The sequence below is a fragment of the Rhinolophus sinicus genome, linkage group LG02 (genome assembly GCF_036562045.2).
Source record: "Rhinolophus sinicus isolate RSC01 linkage group LG02, ASM3656204v1, whole genome shotgun sequence".
NCBI lineage: Eukaryota > Metazoa > Chordata > Mammalia > Chiroptera > Rhinolophidae > Rhinolophus > Rhinolophus sinicus.
The window spans coordinates 90910372-90931269 of NC_133752.1; the positions used below are offsets into that span (position 1 = coordinate 90910372).

Sequence of the window (20898 nt, forward strand, 5' to 3'; positions counted from 1 at the left end):
CAACCTAGAAGAGCACCTGGCACGTAGTAGGTGAAGAAATAGTGCCACAGGTATTTGTTGAATGAATAAATGCATGAATCAATGTATAAATCAGCAATCAGAATGCCACCAGAGTTCCCAGTGATGACATCGGAAGCTAGAAGGCAGTTGAGGAACATCTTTGAAATTCTGAGGAAAAATGATTTCCAACCTAGAATTCTAGTCTTCGATTAACTTCCACAAAGTGGGAAGGTAGAATTAATATGTTTTTAGACATGCCAAGTCTCAGAGAGTTTATCTTACAAGAACCATTTCTGAGGAAGCTATTGCAGGATGTGTCCACCAAAGCAAGGACAGTATACAAGAAGAGAGTTTGAGATTCAGGAAACAGGGACCCCAGTTTAAGACAGCAACTAAGAAAATTCCCAGAATGATCCTGAAATTAAATTCTAGTATGACATCGAGGCAGCGGGCAGAGAGAAGGATCAGTCCTGAGTGGACGGAGCAGGACAACATGCAGGTTCCACGACGGGTGTTTTCTAGAAAAAGAAACTGAATTGATAGATTATCTCATTGTTGGACTGTGTTGAGTGGGATTTCACAGCTGCTTTGAAGACGGTTGAGCAAAATTTACAAAAGCAATTCACAAAAGTAAGCAAACAAAAATTAAGCAGGGGAAAAAAAAAAAGAACACCCCAAAACTTGCACACAGATATTTATAGCAGCTTTACTCATAATTGTGAAAAACTTGGAAGCAACCAAAATATCTTTCTTTTTTTTTTTTTTTTAGTTTTATTTTTTATTTTATTTTTTTTTTTATTAAATTTATTGGGGTGACAATTGTTAGTAAAATTACATAGATTTCAGGTGTACAATTCTGTATTACATCATCTATAAATCCCATTGTGTGTTCATCACCCAGAGTCAGTTCTCCTTCCATCACCATATATTCGATCCCCCTTACCCTCATCTCCCACCCCCCACCCCCCGCCCCCCTTACCCTCTGGCAACCACCAAACTATTGTCTGTGTCTATGAGTTTCTGTTTCTCATTTGTTTGTCTTGTTCTCTTGTTGTTTTTGGTTTATATACCACATATCAGTGAAATCACATGGTTCTCTGCTTTTTCTGTCTGACTTGTTTCGCTCAGCATTACTCTCTCAAGATCCAAAATATCTTTCAATAGGTGAATGGATTAATAAACTGTGGTACATTCAACAATGCAATAGTATTCAATGCCAAAAAAAAAAAGAAATGAACTATCAAGCCATGAAAGACATGGACTAACTTTAAATGCATACTATTAAATGAAAGAAGCCAATCTGAAAAGGTTACATTAGTGCATGTTTCTAACTACATGACATTCTAGAAAAGGCAAAACTATGAATACAGTCAAAGGATCAGTGGCTGCCAGAGGTTAGGGAGGAGAAAGGAATGAACAGCCAGAGAAAGGAGGATTTTTAGGACAATGAAAATACTCTGTATGATACTATGATGATAACTACGTCATTATACATGTGTCCAAACCCATAGCATGTACACCACCAAGAGTGTAATGTAAACCATGGACTTTGGATGATTATGACAGGTCAGTGCAGGTTTACTGATTGTAAGAAATGCCTCCCTCTAGTACAGGATGTAACAGCGGAGAAGGCCGTGCACATAGAGAGGGGTAGGAGGTATATGGGAAATCTCTGTACCTTCCTCTCAAATCGCCTGTGAATCTAAAACAGCGCTAAAAAATAATAAAGACTTAGAAAAAAACACAAGGAGACAAAGAAGATACAGTCACAGTCCAACAAAAAGCTCAACTGTGAACAATACATACAAACCCATGATGATGTAAACTGATTATAGAATTTACATTTAATAAAACTACATTAAGAAAGTGGGGAAGATGAGGTATGAAAAAGTGGTGTGTGTGTCTGTCCATATTTTGGTGAGGGGAATGGAGAATAAAAGGACTAAACCTATTTCTGCCATAAACAAACTTCAATATATAATGAACTTAAATTTTCAATTATGAAACTAAATGAAATGAACTTTATAAATAAAATTTTAAAAATCAAGAAACAAGTAGAAGCACATTATTAAGATATGGAGGTAAATATCAGAAAAATAGCTAAAGGGGTTGGAAATTATTGCCACGGGAGTGGGAATAAAAGAGCCAGAGAATCGCTATTTTTCTTAAGTCTTATAGTAGAGAGATGACACACAACTATCACTTACTAGGTGGCATGCACCTAGTGGCATTTACTAGTATAAGCCACATAAAAAACATTTTTTATGAAAAATTATTTCATACAGGCATTCGTCATTTTATTGTGCTTAGCTTTATTGTGCTTCACAGATACCGTGTTTTTCTTTTTTTTTTTTTACAAATTGAAGGTTTGTGGCAACCATGTGTCAAGCAAATCTATTGGCACCATTTTTCCAACAGCATTTGCTTACTCCATGTTTCTGTGTCACATTTTGGTAATTCTTGCAGTGTTTCAAAGTTTTTCATTATTATTATATTTGTTATGGTAATCTGTGATCAGTGAGCTTCGATGTCACTATTTCAACTGTTTGCAGGCCCCACAAACAGCCCATACAAGATAGAGAACTTAACTGATAAATCTTGTATGTGTTCTGACTGCTCCACCAACTGGCTGTTCTCCCGGCTCTCTCCCTTTCCTTGGGTCTCCCTATTCCCTGAGACACAATAATATTGAAATTAGGCTAACCGATAACCCAACAATGGTATTTAAGTATTCAACTGAAAGGAAGAGTCACATGTCTCTCACGTTAAATCAAAAGCTAGAAATGATTAAGCTTAGTGAGGAAGGCATATCGAAAGCCAATATAGGCTGAAAACTAGGCCTCTTGTGCCAAATAGTTGTGAATGCAAAGGAAAGGTTCTTGAAGGAAATTAAAAATGCTACTCCAGTGAACACATGAATGAATAGAAAGCAAAACAGCCTATTGCTTGTATACACAAAGTTTTAGATCAAACCAGCCACAACATTCCCTCCCTTAAGCCAAAGCCTAATTCAGAGCAAGGCCCTAACTCGAGTCAGTTCTGTGAAGGCTGAGAGAGGTAAGGAAACTGCAGAAGAAAAGTTTGAAGCTAGCACAGGTTGGATCATGAGGTTTAAGAAAAGAAGCCGTCTCCACAACATAAACGTGCAAGGTGAAGCAGCAAGTGCCGAGGGAGAAGCTGCAGTAGTTATCTAGAAGATCTAGCTAAAATAATTCATGAAAGTGGTTACACTAAACAACAAATTCTCAATGTAGATGAAACAGCCTTACCTTGGAACGAGATGCCATCTAAGACTTCCATAACTAGAAAGAAGTCAATGCCTGGCTTCAAAGCTTCAAAGGACAGGCTGACTCTCTTGTTAGGGGCTAATGCAGATGGTGACTTTAAGTTGAAGCCAATGCTCATTTACCATTGCAAATACCCTAGGGCCCTGAAGAACTATGCTAAATCTAGTCTGCCCATGCTCTATAAATAGAACAACAAAGCCTGGATGACAGTACATCTTTTTACAATGGTTCACTGAATATTTTAAGTCAATTATGCTCAGAAGAAAAGATTCCTTTCAAAATATTACTGCTCATTGACAATATACCTGGTCACCCAAAAGCTCTGATGGAGATGTACAACAAGGCTAATGTTGTTTTCATGCCTGCTAACACAACATCCATTCTGCAGCCCATGGATCAAGGAAAAATTTCAACTTTCAAGTCCTATTATTTATGAAAAACATTTCTTAAGGCTATTGCTGCCATACGTAGTAATTCCTCTGATGCATCTGGGCAAAGTAAATTGAAAACCTCTTGGAAAGCATTCACCATTCTAGATGCCATTAAGAATATTCATGATTCATGAGAGGAGATCAACTTATCAACATTAACAGGTTTTTGGAAGAAGTTGATTCCACCCTCATGGATGACTTTGAGCGGTTAAAGACTTCAATAGAGGAAGTAACTGCAGATGTGGTGGAACTAGCAAGACAACTGGAGTTAGAAGTGGAGACTGAAGATGTGACTGAGTTGCTGCAATCACATGCTAAAACTTCAACTGATGAGGACTAGCAGCTTATGAGCAAAGAAAGTGGTTTCTTGAGATGGAATCTATTCCTGATGAAGATGTTCTGAATACTGTTGAAAGGACAGCAACGGAGAACAGAATGTTGCATAAACTTAGTTGATAAAGCAGTGGCAGGGTTTGAGAGGATTGACTCCAATTTTGAAAGAAGTTCTGTGGGTAAAATGCTATCGAACAGCATCGCATGCTATAGAGAAATCATTCGTAAAAGGAAGTCAAACGATGTTAACTTAACTGTTGTCCTATTTTAAGAAACTGTGACCACAACCTTCGGGAAACACAACCCTGATGAGTCAGCAGCCATCAACATTGAGGCTACACCCTCCATGAGCAAAAAGATTACAACTCACTGAAGGCTCAGATGATGAGTAGCATTTTTTAGCAATAAAGTATTTTTTAATTAAGGTATGTACACTTTTTAAGACATGCTGCTATTGCACACTTTAAAGACTACAGCATAGAGTAAACATAACTTTCTTATGTACTGGGGAACCAAAAAATTCATGTGACTTGTTTTATTACAATATTCATTTTATTTCAGTGGTTTGGAAGTAACCCGCAATATTTCCAAGATATGCCTGCAGTATTCTTTGGCTTTTTAACTATTTAATACACTACATAGCAAACAATAAAAATTGACTTTAAAATAGGGCACAGCAGTCTCAAACTATGTAATTTAATTATACACAAGATTTAGCTGAATTTCCAAAATTATATTACGATCTGCCACCTGGACTTAGGTCATGGAATTCTTTCCATGAAAATCTCCCTTTCACCTTACAAATAACACACACCATACAGGTCACTGGAAGTACAGGCAAACCCCATTATATGATTCCTCAGAATGAACAACATTAGATTGCTCACCACATTTGTTTATAGCTCCATGTTATGGGATGAAGTGTGTCCTCCTACCCCAAAATTCATATGTAGGAGTCCTATCCTCCAGGACCTCAGATTGTTATCTTATTTGGAGATAGGACTTTTAAAGAGGTACTTAAGTTACAATGAGGTCACTAGAGAGGGATGACTAGTGTCCTTATAAGAAGAAGAAATTGAAACAGACACGCACAGTAGAAAGACAATGCAAAGACACAGGGAGACGACGACCATCTGTAAGCCAAGGAGAGAGGCCTGGAGCTGATCCTTCCCTCACAGTCCTCAGAAGGAACCAACTCTGCACACACCTTGTTCTCAGATTTCTAGCCTCCAAAACTAAATTAAATAAAAATTAATTAGAAGGTAAACTTCATTGTAGAAGCCACCCAGCCTGTGGTTCTTTGTTACAGCAGCTATAGCAGACTAATACAGTCCATAACTGCACGTACCTGTGACCCCAACCAGGCTTTCACCTAATTGTATTCAATCGCCAAGACAAGGATTCAAATTCCTCATATTTCTCTTTAAATTCCCATCTGCTCCTATCATGTGGGTTTTGACGCAGGCCCATCCTAATTTCTCGCCATGATGGTCTCCTGACTGATTTCTCAGTCCTTTCCCCTTCCAATCCATTATCTGTACAGCAGAACATTCACAACAGATCCCAACCACACAAAAATGAATGTTAGGCCCATGGTGCAGGCAAGGTACCCACAGTGCAGGCACCTGCTCGACCATTCTGGTAGCCCTGGGAGAAGGGCAGGGGGCCAGGGCTGCAGCTCCCCCACTATTCAGATAACTGGTATGGCCATTCTGGCTGAACTTCACCCTGCCTTAACACTAGCCAGAATCCACTCTCCAAATTACAAAGCTCCTCACATCACCCCTCCTGAAAGTCTTTCAGTGGGTTCCCCCCGACAAGTGAGATAATACCAGAATTATTTAGCTAGATCACCCTTTGTTTTCTAGCACCTTATACTTTTTCAGTCACATGGCTATCACTCGTCCACTCACACCCAAGGTCTAGCCACTCTGAAAGTTTTTCAGCTTCACCAACACATCTTGTTCGTGTGTCCCCAAGCCTTTGCATGTGTCACGAATGTCTACTTCTCTCTTTGTCTGCTTGTGGAACTTCTGCTTAAGCTTCGAGACTTAACACCGGCACCCTTTTACCTGTCCAGACTCCTCTGCCCTCCCTCCCCTGGGCTGCCTCACGGCCCTGAACATGTTGCCATGACAGCACTTACCCCGAAGGTCACCATGGGTGCCTGGTGCTGTCTAGGCTGGGGACTCCCTGATAGAGTCACTGATGCTTACTCAGTGCTGTCACAGATCTGAGACCTCTGGCTGAACAGAGCAGGGCCTCAGAAAATGTCTGCAGATTAGAGGATGAGTGTGTGTGCTGCCTCAAACACTGAGCTGAACTTAGCAACTGCTTCCCTAAGGAAAGAAGGCTGTTTTTACCCAAATCAAATTAGGTACCACCTGCATATCCACCCTCCTGGCACCCAGCTCTAAGATAAGAGCACAGGTTTCCTGCAGCGTAAATATCCGCTGAATGGATGAATGAAGCCATTAATAACCTTTCACTGTGCCAGAATCAGTACAGCTGGGAAGAACGTTTTCAAAAGCAAAGAAAATCACCTTTTTGAGTGAGTCAGGATAGAATTGTTTGGATACAAAATTCATCCTTTTCTTAGGAAACTTGCTCTTAATGAGATTTATGGTGAGTGGGGGTTCCCTGGACCTTCCTCTACATACAGCGCAAGCTCACAAACATGGCCTGTGGGTGGGAAAGCTGTGCTTCTCACTGTGGGGAGGACATAAACATGGCAAGTAAATCAAGTTGGGGAGAGGGAAGCTGTCTGAGTTAGTTCCTTCCGACTTGGGTAAAGTGAATGATGGGGTCTTAGTGTACTTTCTCTGGCATGGTTTGTGGTTTCCTTGTTACCTGAGAGAACTACCTTCTAGAGGTGGACCTTGGAAGACAGCTACAGCCCTGGAGGCCAGGCACAGACTCTGCCCACCCACCCACACTGGGGTGGCTCTCATGTCCCAACCAGCCAAACAGTGAGGACGCCGTGCTGAAGAGAGCTCCCTAGGGGTCTCTGTTGAAGCATGACCTGAGGCCTGGGTTAGCACCTTGGAGCACAGGGCTGTGGGCCCCTGGCCAGCCCCAGAAGCCCCCATATCCATGCTTAGTCTGTTCTGCATCCTTGTGGTGGCTGCACTTACATCTGACTACACTACGTCTGACTTTATAGTCTGAAAGGATTCAAAGATCTCCTCTGGGCTGGACCCCTGCCTCCCAAGATGGCGTATGGCTCCCAAGCCCACAAGTCCCTGTGGCCCTCCATCCTCACAAGTCTGTCACTGGTGACCAGTCCCTGTCATTGTTTCCTACAGCCCATCAATGTCCAAGAAGACCACCTGCATTTAACATAGCACACAGTGTGACGTACCGCTGTTTCTCCATCTGGAGCACAGCCTGGGAAGTCAGTCAGCTACCCCCCAGCTAGGTGGCCCGGAACAAGTGGCTAAACCCTTGGGGTCTTGGTTTCTCCTTCTGTAAATGGGAATAATATTAATAGCCCTACAGAATAGTGTTGCTATGAGAAGTAAATAGAGTCATCGTACATATCAAACTGCCAAGCCAGGCCCGTGGTCACAGCTCAATAAATTCTTAAACCTTTCTGATTTTGTTGAGCTTGACACAACGCCCTACACATCATAGGTGCTCATATCTGAGTGACTGTTCTCTATCTGAAATAAACAGCATTTCAAACCTGACTTAGAAACGGCTTAGAAAACATGCAGGGGAAAAAATGTAGAACTCTGGATGCTAATGGGGAACTTTGCCTGTTGTGTCTATTTCTCACTTCAAGATATTGTTGACAACTATGTAGATTACCTAGGAAGACGTTTCAAATTTGGTGCTCTTCAAAATTACTGAAATTCTCTGTATATCCCAACAACGTGGCATTACTTGTATTCATCAGCTTCCGGTATTTGAAACCTGCCCACGTACGCAACACACACTGCATAAAGTTTATCCACAGAGCAAAACGAGGGATGCCAACATGTATTTTCTCACAAAATTTCCTGCACATAAAGTGTTTAAGTACACAATTCAGTGATATTTAGTAACTTTATAGATTTACACAACCATCACCACAATCCAGTTTTAGATTTCCATCACCCCAAAAATATCCCTTGGACCCAATTTCTATCATACCCCCACCCACAACCTCAGGCAACCACTGGTCTGCTTTTCATGTTTGTCTCACATAAAATTTTGTGTCTGGCTTCTTTCACTTAGCATAAGGTTCCTGAGGTTCATCTGTCTTGTAGCATGTGGTCATATATCACTCCTTTTTATTGCTGAATAGCATCTCATGTATAAGATATACCACATTTTTGTTTATCAATTCACCAGTTGATGGACATCTGGACTGTTTTCATTGTTTGGCATTAATGAAAAATGTCCCTATAAGCATTCATATACAATGTTTATATTCACATGGACATATGTTTTTACTTATCGTGGGTAGATACCTAGGAGTGGAATTCCTGGGTCATACGACAAGTTTATGTTTAACTTTCTAAGAAACTATCAAACCATTTCCAAAGTCGTTGCGCTTGGACTTCCACTGATGACTGATCTAGTGCCAGCAACTTCTATGTCTCACCTCCCACCTGTCTCAGTCGCCTCCTGCACAACCCAACGAAGCTTACTCCACTTGTAGCATCAACCCAGGGTGCCGGCCGGGCCCCAGGGACACTGTGAAGCAGAACTTCCACTCTGTGCCGGCTGAGGCTCACCTTCCCCCCCCCCCCGCCCAGGGAAAATGGTTAATTAGGACACCAAGAGCACCAACTATCTCTGCAGCTATCCCTGCCCTTGATTCTGTTATAACAATCCAGATCTTTGGGGTACAGAGGGACTCATCCCTGGCACCCAGGAGCTAAAACTCAAATGTTAAAAATCCTACATGCTTTACCCTCTTACAATGTAAGGATCCCAAGGAAACTAATGCACTCTTGAGCCGATCTAAAGGTCATCGACAGAGATTATGGGCCCATCTTAGCACTCCGGCATTTCAACAAACAACCCAGGGTGATAATACAAACCCTAACAATTGAGATTGAGACTCCTTAGATAAGAAGGCTTAAAAATACAGATACTCTTCAACGTACATTGGGGTTATGTCCCAATAAACCCATCATAAGTTAAAAATACTATAAGTCAAAAATACATTTACTATACTTAAACTACCAAACATCATAGCTTAGCCTATAGCCAGTTTCTACTGAATGTGTATTGCTTTCACACCATTGTGAAGTCCAAAAATCCTAAGTCAAACCATCATAAGGTTGGGGTCGTCTGTGTCATCAAGGAAATGATAAATTCCCTGAAGTAGATCCTCAGAGTTTTTGATCTAGCTAACATGCTCTATTCTGTCCCCATGTATCCAGCACCACAGCCACAATTTGCATTCACCTATCAGGTATCCCAATGTACCTTTACTAAGTTACCTGTGGGGTATATTGCTATCCCCACCATTTATGCAGACAGGACCTCCATAGGCTTGTTCTTTTCTCAAGCACCCACCTATGGCCTTACACTGACAATATTCTACTGAGGGAAGAAACTCATGAGGCTATTGTGCAAGACATTCAAACTGTGGTCCAGACTTTGACTACCTGCAGTTGGGTCACTGCACACCCACAAGATCTACAACCTCAGCTAGATTTGGAAGCATCATTCTGTCCCCAGAAGGCTGATCCACATCCTCTCCAGTCAATAACCCAGTCCTAGCATCTCCAACAAGCCCAACATCTATCTATTTGCCTACTTGGCTTCTGGAAGCAACATATTCCCCACCTACACATTTCATTAAAACCTACTTAGGCAATCACAAGAAAACCAGTCCAGTCTGAATGGAGGTCACCCCAACAACAGGACCTTGAGGCCACTGAAGAAAGCCTTCCAGGTAACAATCCCACTAGTACCATCTGGCAATTCCTTTACTATGAAGCCCTAGCCACTAATTCTCATGTCTTCTGGAGTCTCCTTGCCTAAGTCCACAGAGCCAAGAAAGATTGCCCCTTGCCTGGCCCTGTTGGCCGTTGGGACCTCCTGGGTCCCAAGTCCAGGAGAATGGGAACCCACTTATTTCACAGACAACAGCATCACCATCACATGTGATAGAACCCAGTGGAGAGCTGCTTCTTTCTGTCCCATTACCAAAACATCCTTGATAAAGGATGGGACCCAAGGGTTGGTCACTTGGGCACGGAAGGAGTCCCACAATAAAGGTACATCCATTGTCCATATTTTTACAGACTCCTGAGTGGTAGCTAATGGCCCCACTATTTGGTCTGATCCACAGGCACAGAATAAATTTCACATTCAGGATTGTTCCTTTTAGGGCCTTCCACCTTGGGAATATACTGCTGTTCAGACCTCATATTATAAGTAAAGTCTCCCACGTCTTAGCTTCTACTACATGTCCCATTCAGGAGACTCATGTTAATGCCATAGCTGACCAACTTGCTCAGATTTCTGAAGCAAACTCATGTATCACCCCCATTCCCTTCATTCTAACAGCGTGATCACTGTGGTCTTTGGACCCTTGAACATGGGGCCGAACACCATAGCATCCTCATGCCACGGGTTCTCACCCAAACCCTAGCCTCCTAATGTGATTTCTGTGCCCTGTTCTGCCCCAGCGTCATGGCCAATAAGGATCCTATTAAAGAGCAAATGTTCCTTCTCTCATGAGCAAGTTGATTTTATTGGACAGCTGCCCCAATCTGCAGCCGTCCAATAAAGACAAATCATTATATCCTCACAATGACTGATAGCTTTGTGGGCCTATTTGGGGTTTATCCTTTCCAGTATGCCACTGCTGACATCACTATGGTACGTCTCAGCAAAACTGTATTAGTTCCCTTTGGGCCCCCAGATATTATCCACTCTGATCTTTGTGTACACTACTCATTCAGTACAGGCATGGATCTTACAACAAGGCATCATTTGGAATTCCCTTTTTCCTGTTGTCCCCAGGCAGCAGACCTAATAAAGAATCCTAATAAACAGACAAAATAGCCTACTCAAAGACACCCTCTTAAAATCACAAAATGCACAATGGTCTCCCAAATGGATCTCTCTTTTGCCCTCTGTCTTAGTTATTATACTTTGAACTCTTGACTTTTAGGTCTTAAGACATCCTACCAAAATATAACCAGGGTCCCTCTTCTCCTCATTCTAGCCATAAAAGAGAATACTGCTCACCTATAGATCTACAAAATCCAAATAGAGTTCCCCTTTCCACATAACAACGACTCCCCATCCTGCCATCCCTTCTCAAACCTGGAGCCCACCTTGAGTCAGATAATACAATGGGACCCACTGAAAATGACAGCCCTATCCCCCAAAACAGGCCATTCTGTATGCCATAAGAAAGCTCCCTGCCAAAGCCTGCTATCCTTCCCCAATATCACAGTTGTAAAGGTTGGCTAACTGAAGTCCCTCTTTATAGGAGGCAGAAAACTTGGTGCCTTCTTTTAAACTACAATTGTGGGTCTCATTATAGTCTTTGGTATAACAAACACATGTTTAGGTATTTTCAGTTGTATAGCACAGACTCAACACTCCCTGTAGCTGTGTGGTTCTTTCATCGAGGAAAGGAAGGTCTTAATTAGTTCTCTGTGTCAACATTCTTTTTATTTTACTTTTTTACATAGAATTGTATACTTGAAACATATATAACCGCATTAACCAATGTCACCCCAATACATTTAATAAAATTTAAAAAATAAAAATAAAATTTAGGACAAAAAAAAAAGAAAAAGAAAAGCATTTATTGGAGCAAAAAGGGTTGCAACCTGAGAGGCACAGATTCAGGTAGCAACCTAAACTGTGCTCCAAAGAGAATAAAGAAAGGCAGGATTTTTAGAGGTGAAACTTACAAATGTGGTTCCCATTTTGGTCATCCATGCAAATGAAGGATTGTGGTTAGGTTAACAGGGATAGGTTAGTTCCAATATTCAAATGGCTGAGGAAGTGAAGTCCATACATGTCCACGCAGCAGTTGTTATTCCAGAACCTCTACGCCTCTGCCTTGAGCTGGATTTAGCAACAGGTTAGTAACTTAATAGCAATTCTGAGGCCCAGGATGGGCATACGCCCCACTTCCTCAATGGCTTCCTGACTATTTGAGGTGAATCTCTTAGCAATGCTTATTCCATTTTATTTTCTCCGTTATCATAAGCATAGAAAATATTTGTTAGCAAACACAAGCTTGAAATCACATATAAGTGACATCCGCCCTCCATTTCACTGCCAACATTTTTAAATAGGATGCAACCTCCACTCCATCATGGCGATTTGAATGGGGGATTGCTATAGGAATCAGGATGGCAATGCCCGTAGCGCTCATAATTATAAGAAATAAGCAATTACTCTACAACTCCTGGAGCCAAAGGAATACTGAGTTTTAGTCACTCTTGGAATAATTTCTCAAATGTAAACCTTTGTTTCAAGGTCTCAGGGCTACCCATGGATTCATAGAGTCTACAAAACTCCTGTTTTCTCACTACTCACTCTTTCTCTCTCTCTCTTTCTCTCTCTGTTCTGGAACTTTTCTTGGAGAGCCATCCTCCCATCCCCCACCTCGGGACTTCCCTGCCTGTGTGAGTAATAAACATTTCTCTGGTGATACCAAAAGACTACTGTCATGATTTCAGTAGTAGAACCTAACCTTGGGAGGGAATTGCCCCCATGGCACGGCAGAGTTGCTAGAAAACCCATCATAGAAATTGTGGTTATCTCATTGGGTTTTTCCCCTAATGACTAAAGAAAGAGGTTAAACATTTTTTTCATATGCTTATTAGCCATCTACATCATCTGTATATTTTCTTTGGTGAAATGTCTATTCAAATCTGCCTATTTTAAAATTAGATTGTTTGTCTTCTTGTCATTGAGTTGTAATAATTATATATTCTATATACGACCATTTTATCACTATTTGATTTTCAAATATTTTCTTTTAGTCTGTGGTCTATCTTTTTACATTCTTAGTATAGTGGGGTATGTAGAAGCACGAAAGTTTTTCATTTTGATAAAATATAATTTATCATTTTTTTCCTATATTGATTATACTTTTAGTGTTTTAATTTTACCTGGTCCCAGGTCATGAAAATTTTGTTTTCTCCTAGAGGATTATGCTTTCAGCTCTTAAGTCTATGATTCATGTTGAGATAATTTTTTGTGTCTGGTGTGAGGTAAGGATCTAACCTCATCTTTTTGCATATGGAAATCCAATTGCATGTGAAAACTATCTTCACTCCACCATCTGGAAGTCCTACCTCTAAGTTTGTTAACTAATATAAGGAAGTTTCATTTTAAATAATTTGTCACACTAAATAAAATTACATTTATTAAAAAGAACTAACTGAAAGTTCTGCATTTGAAATTATCTCCAATCAGTAGCTCTTTTCCGATTTTTATTGTTTTCATTGCAAAGATGAGATAAACCAATCTAAATGGGATACGTCTTAATCTTTCCACTCTTAAGGAAAATGAAGGAAATCTTATGGTGTCAAAATTTCGTAAAATCAAGATTTTTTTTTTCAGATTGTTAAGAGCTTCTTCTACAAAAACATCCTAGGGTTTGCATATATGAGTAGTTAATATACTATATAATCAATTTTTTTGTTTGTTTGAGAAAGACCTCTTAGCTTAGAATATGACACCTTAGTTGCAATGGATCTTCCAGCAGAAGCCTGAGTAACACTGAATTCTTGCTTTGGACATGCCTTTTACTGTTATTTCCATTTCCATAAAGTTTCCAAAGCACAGGGGTTCTAAGATGGACTGTAGAGATATGTGCTCACCAATCTCTAAACTTTTTATTTAAAAAAATTCTAAGTACAAATATCATAAGACTCCATGTCTGCTTATTCAAATTATTTGTTAATGTATGTTCTTTTAAGAAATGATTACTGTTATGAGTTTTCAACCCTCCCGGTTTAAGTCATCTTTCAATTACAAACTTTTCTTTTATATATTCATATATAAACACATATAAAATCAGGTTTGTTATCATTAGTATTTTACAATTTAAAACTTACTACATGCTTATCTTGCAATGCAACATGATAAAGTATACCTCCCAAAACCTAGTACCATAGTCTGGACAAAAAAAACTAGAGTCGAATCCCAACCTGGTGGGGTTCCAGATTATAGTGGGGATAAAGACAGAGCTCACCAAACTACAGTCTATGACACGAATAATATTTCCCAGACAAAAAACATGAGTACTTTGGTATCCCCAAAATGCATTGGGAGTGTTGGATGAATTCCCAAATCAAAAACACAAAAATTTGCCCACAAAGTTAATATGCAAAAAGTAAAACTATGTTAAAAAATATAAACATATAGGATGTGTCCCTCTGAAATAACAAAGTATCAAATATATCATAAAATACATACTATTGCATTAAAGGATATATGCCAAACACAAAGTTTGGGGATCACACATTTTATTCCATAGAGTAAGGAAATACTGAGATACAATCTCAAAAAGAATATGTGGAATATTGAATATGAGGGGACCACTGTATTCCGACTGAGATTCCAGCAACCAGTGAGAGATTTTAATCAATTTTCATAGGTCACATACGCCCTCCATTTCAAAGAGACTGGTCTTTACAACCTACCTCATCAATGTTTTGGAATATGACAGTTTAAAAATGGTATGTTAGAGTATCCCAGTGTTTTTCCAATAACTAACAAGATAATGGAAATTATTTAACAATAATTTCAAAAGCACAGGCTATGCCCTATAAAATTTCCCTTAGAAATATACCCACGGATACGAATGTTCCCAAGAATTATTGACTGATTATCTGCCACACGTACAAAGAATTCTCAGTACTCCATGAAACACAATAAAGTTTTGAAATATGAAAGTACAGACAAGATCAATTTAACTGCCCTGGATAAGCAACTTCTTAAATGTGTACAGATAAAGATACAATAGCAATAACCATCTTCTTAATGGCAAAAGAAGCTATAAAATAACACATCAGGACACAAGAACATTTTCCTCAAGTTTAGCCACGGCATCAGTGGCTCTTTAACGACCTTCTTTTCCCACCACCAAATGAGAGGTTGTAGACCCTTTGCACCCTTAAACCAGACAGCAGCTAAGACGAGCATCTTTAAAAAGCACCACTGCACCTGGCAGATGAAGAGAGATATTTATTTCCTTTTCTTCTCTTCATATCCCTTCCACTGTGTCCAAGTCTGTTTTCTCACTATTTCCTATTAGCACCTAATCTCTCAAAATGTTTGTGCTTCTCTATAACTCCTGAAAAAAATCATTTCTCCCACCAGGCAGTCAGGCTTTTCTTTGTTGTTTCCAATTCACCCTAAAGCCTACTGACTCAAGGAAACTGTCTATTAAGGGCACAGTGAATTAATACGCAAGGGCAAACAACACTAAGGCAACTGTGACTTAGGTTTTGATGGACCCGCCTTTTCTTTGACATATGGGTGTGAACAGTATTGTCTGCCGATGTCGTTTCTCAAGTCATAAAAAGAAACATCCCGCCTCTTGTGAAGAGAGGTCCTGTCAAGGAAGCAGTGCAGTTATACGAGCATAACTGAAAACCAAGTTCCACCTCCAACAGCATCTGAAGCGAGAGTTGGGCCAATCAGATGCCATTTCTTCATGAACTCCTGATCTTTGCATCCACCTACCCCACAAAGCAAAGGAAATAACAGAACATTTCTTGCTGTCCTTGCAAGCTCATCCTGGCTTTCCCCTCACATGGCAATACACCCACAGAGCCCGGCAGTGACTGCAGCCCACATTCGGAAGCCCTCTCTCTCTGGTCAGCTCCCTGGGACAACTATGTCATGCAGCTTTCACAAGAGTAGAACAGCTGAAAGTTGTGACATAGACACCCGAGAGCAAAGGGATGGGAAAATGCCAGTCTGGGGAGCACCAGGGAAACCCATTTCCAAAGAGAAAACATGGGGAGACAGGCAAGGGACACCAAAGCCAAAATGGATGAGAACTCCCTCTAAACCTTGAAAGAGAAGGGCTACAATTAAGACACAAGATTAGGAAGAATGAAAAGAGGCAGAATACAAGATTTAAAGCTTCATTTCAAATTATTTCAAAAATAAGACTCAAGGCAACTTTAAAGTGTACTGAATTTTTAAAATCAGGACACGTATAGGATCACTACTTCTAACAGCAAAGAAGTAAAGATACGAACATGAATTATATTGTTCTCAGAAGTAAAAGTCGGTAATAGCCTTCATCAATTTGGAGGGTGGAGAAGAAAGGGATAAGAGGTGAAAATCAGCTGTTCCAGAGTTCTGCTGAGCCATCCGGCCCTTTTTTCAAGCTCCAATTCACACTCATCATGAATTTTCTGGAGCTCATAGTTACGATCCCAGTGTGAACATAGGCAACATACACAACAGAAAAGTGTCAAATAAAACATTGTTACAACTTTCAGTATAAGACAGTAGAGAGTAAACAGTGCCTGAGTCTCCCTCTTCCGGGCAATTTACATTCTTACAAAAGTACACAAGTCTATACAAAATGACAACCACTCATAGCCGCTTCGGAAATTTGTCAGATTTGAGGAAGAAATACTATTAACCAGGGGGCCTGTGAACCCCACGGAGAAATTACCAGCAGTTGATGTAAAATTTCACCTCTGAAACTGGGCAGGTCAAGGGAGGAAAACAGAGAGAGAGGCTTTGATCTCCCGCCCACTGTTTACCTTTCTTTACCCTCAGGTAAGTAGAGAGCCTGTCACAACCAGAAAATCAGGTGGCTGCTCCCACACAGGAAGGACTTGCTTCATAGGATAGCAGGGGCTGTCTGGGTGCCTCTGACTCCTTCACTGCTGTCCTTCTATACCTTCTTGAGATTTTACTTCTATTATAATACCTTAGAAAGCTACACTGAAGGAATGGAAGCGGACGGGAAAGGAAATCAGTCTTGCACCCAGGACATGAAGGGAGTGGCAGATATGGGGAGAGCCCCAAGACCACAGCCCTCTCTGGACTTCAGGTGACATTTGCTATGCATCATTCCTAGCAGCCACAGAAGTCCAGGTTGATTAGGACCACCTCAGAACACATGCACTTCTTGCAGCCATGAGCTCAAAGACATGGGAGCAGCAGATAGCTTTGAGGTCCAGTATTTAAAAATTCAAATGGATAAATATTCTGTTCCCTGTATTGACCTCAATTGTGTTTTAAAAACTCAAATTACTATGGTTTAATGTATGTGTGTTCTACCACAATTTTTTTTAATTCAAATTTTTAAAAATCAGACATGTGTTTAAGGGCTATCTGGTTCAGCCTCTCGTGTGGTGTCACCTCTAAGAAGGGGAATTGCTTCCTAGTGGGGATAGCCAGGAGTTCTAAAGTGTCTTGTCTGATAAGCACAAGGCCAGAGAAGGCCTACTCCGCTGAGGAAATCTAAATTAAAAACAAGCCTTCCAAATCACACAACTCGTGAAAAGAGTCTATAACTTAAGAGGAGACTATTGTTCTTAATATGTGGAGAAGAATACTACTTTTGAAAAATATTTGCTATAAAAAACCATAAGCAACCTTCAGAAAGCATCTGCTTCGTATTCTCAAGAAAATATGAAGAAATGGAAGGTGAGCTCTAAAGGAGTCCTTAGGTGCTTTCTAAGATGGAAAATGATGTGATAAGATGCAGACTGAAGAAAGGAAAAACTGTAAAGAATAAAAATGCAATAGGTTTACTGTTTTAGATAGAGCAAAACAGAGAACTGACACTTCAGAAAAATAATTCAGGAACACAGAGGACAAATTTGAGAAGCCATCCCAGAAGGCAAAGGAAAAGGACAAATAAACTACAATTTCTTTATACAATCAAGTAGTATAGATTAAAATTTGTACCCCTGCTACATAAATAATCAAAATCATAAATGATAAAGGAGATATAAAATAGATCAAAAGACAGGTTTCAAAAAACAACAGAATGATATAAATTTTAAAATCGTAATAAAATGGACCCCGTTTAGAAAAAAACTATGAATTACCTTATTAGCTAAAGAAGTATGCCAAGTAGAAAAGAAGTATGCCAAAAGAAGCTGAAAAATTCATCAAAGAATTACCTCAAAAAAAGCCTAGGACCAGATAATTTAATTAGTACATTCTTTCCAAGTTTCCCTAAGGGGCAACCCCAGAAAGTGTAACAAACAGTGCCAGGACTTGAAAAAAGACGGAATGCTCCCAGTTTATTGGAAAGCTAGGCTACCTATACGACACGACCCTGCATAAAATAAAAGTATAGGCCAATATTTGTCTCAAAAGCTTTGTTACTCCAGGATTCCTCAGCGCCTCCAATAGGAGGGTTCCTACACTTTAAGATTTCTTCCAGACTCCCCCTGACCCTTATGACCAGGCAGGAGCCACACAAGAGCCTTGAGCCATGCAATCAGAACATTAAGATGGCTCAGGAGCCAAAGAATTATACAGAAGAATGCATAGAGGAAAAGGGATTCACAAGAGCTAGAGGAGAAGAAAAGGAACATGTATTGCAATATATAAAACTGCAACAATAACAGCAATGCTGAGGCACAAAACAGTACATTCTGCTGTTGAAATGCAATTTGATTCAACTCTTCTAGGAAGCAACTGGCCGTATGTATTTAGAACCTACAATGCACTTACTCTTTGAGCAAATAATCCCATTTCTGTCAGTCCATCCTGAAGAATTAATTTAAAATGAAGATTTACATATAAGAATGTACTCAGTAGAATTATTAATAGCAAACCAAGCAAAACAAAACAGGAAGCAATCTAAATGTCTAAAACTGGAAACAGTTAAATGGATTATGACACATTTATATGACAAATTATGCAACAATCAAAAGCAACGTTTTGGGGAATAAAATTTAATGATATGTATGTCTAATATTTAAATAAATAGGCAGAACACAAACTACAAAGTATAATCTTAAGTATACTTAAAATATATATATATACATGACATATATGTATATATATATACATGTATATATGTATATGTATATACATATACATATACACATACATACATATATATTTATATACATATTATATACATATACACATACACATACACTATATATATATATATATATATATATATATTTATATATATTCATATATGTATATATGAAAAACTACTGGAAGAATATAGACCAAAACTTTAATATTATCTCTGGGTGATGGGACTCTGGGTATTATATTTACATTTCTCATATTATCTAACTTTCTGCATCAAGCATGTATTAGTTCTAAAATCAGGAAAAAAGATAAAAACCAAATAATTATTGCATATGGATAAATACACATGTGAGTGAAAAACAACAATTTTAAGTCTCCATTCACTAAGGATAAAAACATTCTCAACATCATACACAGAATTCCATTCTTCCAAACGGGAATCTTACACCGGTGCACTTTAAAGCATAAAGACATAAGGTAAACCAACCAAATCCCTCAATAAAGAGAGGCTGAGAGGCTGAGCTGCTTCTCCGGGGGGTGGCACGGGGGACGGGGGGTTAATCACACCATTATCGAGAGGGGAACTCAGCCCCCATTTTTTAAGTGCAGCTGTTTTCAGATCTCTCTTGGTTCCACGAACCTCCACATGGAGGAACGGGCTTTACAGGAGAGGCTGAGAGAGAGAGAGTGAGGAGTTACCGGCGCGTGTGTGCACGCACATATTCTCTCTCCTTCTCTCTCTCATCCACTCAATCTTGTCCCAGCCAGACAACTCGAAGCGAATCCTGCCAGCGCAGCCGCGCCCCATCCCCGCCCCGCACCTAGGGTACCTGTTCGTGGCACGCGGTAGCGAGGTCGCTGGGCTCCTGAGCGTCCTCAGCGCGGCGGGGGTGCCGTGGGTGGCCTCCCTGCTTACCTCCCCCAAAAGCCTGCACAGCCAGGAAGAAAACTAAGTTGTTAAACGTCGCGGGGAGCAGTTGGCTGGAAGGCGGGGCACCGCGTTCGCTGCCGGGCCGGGACTTATCCTAGCGCCCGGGCTCCCCGGGCACCTCCCGAACCCCAGCATCTGAAGGAGGTGAGGGCGGGAAGAAAAGGAAAGCACGCACAGGAATGGAGAGCTCGGGACACTGATGCGGAACCCGACGGCAGGTCCCGCTCTGCAGGTCCCTTGCCCAGAGCGACGCACGCTGGGGCCCTCACAACATTGACCCCGGTGGTGCCCTCTCCGCCCCAGGTGGTGCCCCTCTAGTACGTCCCACTCATCCAGCCCCGTCTCCTGGACGCCCCCACCCCACTCCACCCTCAGGCCTCCGCTGCTGGTCCTCGCAGCGGTCCAAATCTGTGCTCCCAACTCGAGCAAATCGGTGGCTGGGGCGCCCCGCGGGCACACGGCTGAGGTGCACTGCACCCTGGGTCACCCCCAGCGCAGCAGGCAGGTTACCTGGGGCGGGCGGGCTCCTCGGTCGAGCTCCAGATCAGGCGCAGCAGCAGCAGGAGGCTGGCGAGCAGGGCGAGCAGCGCGCCCCCCGGCCGCATCCTGAGCCACAGGCGCTGCCGCCGCCGCCGCTGCTGCCCTGGCGACGCGCAACCGGGGCAGCCCCGACTCGCGGCTCCTGCCGCGGCCACAGTCGCCACAGCGGCAGCCACGCACACCTCCAGTGTTCACCAGCGGCGGGAGGGGAGACGACAGCGCGCCGCACGGCCCGCACTCTCGGGCGCCCCCCCCGCCCAGCCTGCACCGTCGTTGGGGGCCAAGGAAGACGCCGCGTTCCCACTCTCCGGCTTCTCCCACCCAGTCTTGGACCGCCGAGCGGGGCGCTCGGATGGCAGTGCCGATTCGCCGAGCTCGCCTGCTCTCCTCCCGGAGGCGCTCAGAGCTGCTGCGG

General features: G+C 41.4%; 1 protein-coding gene across 2 annotated transcripts in view; it reads right to left on the bottom strand.

Moving 5' to 3' along the window:
• Positions 1-20685, bottom strand: part of ST8SIA6 (ST8 alpha-N-acetyl-neuraminide alpha-2,8-sialyltransferase 6) — a 119777-nt gene extending 99092 nt beyond the window's left edge. The window contains exons 1-2 of one of the 2 annotated variants that reach the window (XM_019752064.2): positions 20454-20685; positions 19843-19941 (exon numbers count right to left, since the gene is read on the bottom strand). In XM_019752064.2, the coding sequence (XP_019607623.2) occupies positions 19843-19941; positions 20454-20548 (194 nt within the window). In that variant the 5' untranslated portion in view covers positions 20549-20685. The remainder of the gene's footprint in view (positions 1-19842; positions 19942-20453) is intronic. The other variant, XM_019752067.2, reaches the window with a different exon arrangement.
• Positions 20686-20898: the final 213 nt, after the last annotated feature.